Genomic DNA, 3,841 nt, shown 5'->3' with positions numbered 1-3,841 from the left:
CCTTATAACTGCGTTTACAATAATTTTAGAAAGGTGATAAAGGTTTATAGAGCATCAAAATATTAAAGTTATAATTTTTATTTTTAGTTTGAAAATTTGTAATAGAAAATTGGATATTTATTAGAGAAAAGCACCAACTTTAAATAAGCCAAGAATAGAAGAATCTTAAAATCATAGAAAATATTTTTCACTTTAAAACGAATTAAAATATGTGGTCCAATTAAAATATTAGAAACTAGAGCACAAGTATAAAATATAATTGTCGTGTTTTTGATTGGTAAAAATAAGTTTTTTGTTCATGAATTAATTTTTGCCGTAATACAATAATGTAATCTAAATTTTAGTTTCTTATAGAAAAAGATGTAAAAGTTAAGCAGAGAAGATTTAAATATACAATTACTGAAGATGATGTGGAACTGAACTCGCTATAATACAAATTTATTTTAGAGGAGTGTATGTTGGTAAATGTGTCCTCGGGATTGAGGAGGAGCAGCAAGCAATTAGTCATATAATTCCATTACCTATCACACTTTGTTTCCGATTTCATATTGTACTCTAATGTGTAAAATCAAATTAAGCGTCATTTTAATTTTATGTATATTTTGTAATGACCCACATTAATATCTATATAATGACCTACATATTATTTACAAAATTTGTTTGCACATTTTTAACTATACGAACTTTAGTTTCTTTAATTTTTTGTTAATTCTTTATTTTTTTTTGTGTTTAAAGTTACCATTTTTATTACTACGAGTTCAACTGAAATAATTTATTCAACAAATTATTTATTTAAATTTTAATTACATATTATGTACATACATACGTAGGTATTTTTCATAAATATTTAATAGAAAATTAATTCCATACATAAGAAAAAATTGCATACGTAACGGCGTAACACCATATTTAAAAAGTTAATAAAGAAAAATGTATACTAATATAGAATTATATAAAGTGTAATACGTATATAAAAATTTATTATAACAAAGTATATAATTAAAAAAATATAATTAAATAAATTTCAATACACGCAACAATGTATCATATATATATATGTATATTAAGTGTATGTGTGTGTGTATTTATGGTCATATGATCAATAAATTCAATATAAATGCTATATATATAATATATTTTTACGGAAATTTTCCTTCGATATTTATTCTCTTTCACCTATATAATTTAATTTTCTATTGAATACAATTTAATGCACATAAATTTTGTATAATAGTTTTTTTAGTTGCGAATAATATATTCGGACGTTATCTTAAATTTATCTACGATATTTATTATATTTTTAATATACTCAATTTAATTGCATATTTATAATTGTATGCATCATAAATATTATATACTATTTATGTTGTACATATACATATGTGTATAACATTTATGTGTTCAAATGTGTAATTATTAACTCTGTAATTAAAGTTGGATTTTTTTCTTTTTTGCATCATGTGTCTAAATATCTATACCATTAAGTCAATAAAAATAATCGATGGCATACACTCAGCATAGATGGGAATGAATGTTTTGTATATTACATATATATATATATATTTTTTAGTTGAATGTTTTATTTGGGAAAATTTATGTAGGTGTACATAATATAATTTTACTCATAAATGTTTTTTTTTTTTTCTTTAATATTCTTTTTTCTTCATAATTATATTGTGTAGGATTCAACATTATACATAATGTATGATTGTATATAGAATTTAAGTATATGATTAATATAAGTTTATATAAAATTACTGCAATGATACATCCGATTCATTTTTAGTATATCACCTTTGGTGGCATATCCTAATTGACCCAATTTTATTTCATTTGTGGGTTGTCCTTTTCTCTAAAAATAAAAATATTTTAATTTGACAACTATGAATTACAAATTTTAACAAAAGTGACATCTTACATACATATAATATCTAATACATACATAATCAGTTGTGGAATGCAAATCAGATGAAAAATAAATCAATAGTGTTTTATAGAAATCTTAATAGCTATTCTTGGAAAAGCTTATTATCAAAAAAAATGGTTATTTTATTAAAAAATTAGAATTTTCTTAAAATAGCAAGCATGGATCTATGAATGCGAATCAATTAAATTAAAACTAAATCAAACCGAAATACCCGTATTAAAATGATACCTGGCAAAAGACTTCTATTAATTTCATTATAGAGTTTTGGTCCTATGTTGCTATAGTTGCCTTAATGAAATTTGAATAATACTTTTGAAATTTTTTAAGTACCAGTAAATTGGTAAGCCTAAGTGCTGAAGTTGTTAAGATATGATTAAATTATTTTTAAAATTATGTGGCAGCTCGTCAAATTGTTGGCCTTAGTGTAGTTAAGGCATTAACTTTACGGAGTTATAGTATATGGCAACCTCCACAGGGTTGATACCCTTACTATGCTATAATTTTTTGAAAATTTTCTAAATAGTCTAACTTAATGCATTTTCGAGTTACCACTTGCGTTTTAATTAATCGAGTATATTGCAAAATTATCTACGTTAGATGAGGTAACCGTATTATTATAGTTATATTTAATATTTACCTGTTTTATTCTCATTGTTTCATTTTTACCAGATTTTCTAAATGCAGTTGCACCATAATGCATTAAACTATTATAATCATATTCAATGTCATAAGAATCAGCTAAAATTTTTGGTATTTTAATAAAATTTCTTTTTTGATTATCTTTAATATTATTCCATAATATATCAATATATTCATCTCTATCCCAACGGCATTGTTCATGAAATATTCCCATAACATGCATAGTTTCATGTTGTATCGCTTCTGGTAATTTAATACAATAATCATTAAATACAACTTCATGCGGTCTAGATTTCAATTTATTATAACCGACCATTGTACCACATCCTTCACCTGGTTTATAAAATACATATTCTTTATGTTCATCTTGTTTTGGTATAACTTGTATACATGTTTTTTCATTAAAAAATTTTAAAGCATTTATAATTGTATCACGTTCAGATTCTTTAAATTCATTTGATATTTCATATGGTATTATACCACGTGGCCATTTAAGTGTATCTTGTTTAAATGCATTCCGTCCCTGTCCTATTGAATCCATATCTTCCGGATATTCGATATATGTTTCAAAATAATCATTTTCATTTACATCATTAGATGCAGCAATTCCAATAATTGATATTTTTTTAAAAATTTCATTTTGAGAAATCAATGATATATAAAAGAACAGAATGAAATTAAATAACATTTTTAAAAGAAAATATTTAAATTTTTTAAATATCATTTTTTATTAATTGAATTTTTTTTATATAATATGCAGTTATTTCTGTTTGAAATACACGTACGGAAATGTGTTGGAATTTTAAAAGAACAACTGTTATATAAATGCGGCAACTTCATTTTTAATATAAACAAATGCGAAATTTTAATTGGGTTAACTATTTTAGAGGTTGGAATTTCATAGGGTGATAAGTAATGCAGTACGCGCGAGCATGTAATTAAATGATAATAGAAATTTTATAATTAAATGAAAATATTTAAGGTTTGTGAAATTGCAAAGAGTATATAGATAACAAAGTTTTTGATTTTTATATAAAAATATTTTATATAATAGCAGAATGGTTCTTAATTTAACAGAAAATGTAATTAATGTTGTTGTTTTAATTAAAAGTATTGCATATTTGCAATTTTATTTAATTCTGTTGTATGAATATAAATTCAGTCTGTTTTTTAGTTTTCTATTGTACCTCATATTACAATATTATGGAATTCACAATGAGAATGAATTTGGAGTAAAATCCCAAAGGTTTGTAAAGTAGCAGATTTCTTTAAACA

At 23.4% G+C, this 3,841-nt stretch overlaps 1 protein-coding gene across 1 annotated transcript; it reads right to left on the bottom strand.

Annotated features, from left to right (window-relative positions):
- Positions 1–1,744: 1,744 nt before the first annotated feature.
- Positions 1,745–3,254, bottom strand: LOC129609777 (zinc metalloproteinase nas-13-like). The gene is made up of 3 exons (XM_055521895.1): positions 2,756–3,254; positions 2,565–2,683; positions 1,745–1,852 (listed from the first exon to the last, which is right to left on the bottom strand). The coding sequence occupies exons 1-3, from the start codon at positions 3,252–3,254 to the stop codon at positions 1,745–1,747; spliced, it is 726 nt and encodes a 241-aa protein (XP_055377870.1).
- Positions 3,255–3,841: the final 587 nt, after the last annotated feature.

This window comes from Condylostylus longicornis, unplaced genomic scaffold, assembly GCF_029603195.1.
Source record: "Condylostylus longicornis isolate FDR11 unplaced genomic scaffold, ASM2960319v2 ptg000040l, whole genome shotgun sequence".
Taxonomy (NCBI): domain Eukaryota; kingdom Metazoa; phylum Arthropoda; class Insecta; order Diptera; family Dolichopodidae; genus Condylostylus; species Condylostylus longicornis.
Note: the sequence above shows the minus strand (reverse complement) of the source record. Positions and strands in the feature narration are given on the sequence as shown.

Excerpts from the sequence above, each read along its gene's own strand:
- LOC129609777 (XM_055521895.1), bottom strand. The coding sequence starts at position 3,254 with ATGTTATTTAATTTCATTCTGTTCTTTTATATATCATTGATTTCTCAA. Across the intron at positions 2,684-2,755 it reads AATATTTCATGAACAATGCC|AAATACCAAAAATTTTAGCT; the intron begins GTTGGGATAGAG and ends GAAATTTTATTA. Across the intron at positions 1,853-2,564 it reads AAACAATGAGAATAAAACAG|AGAAAAGGACAACCCACAAA; the intron begins GTAAATATTAAA and ends TTTTATTTTTAG.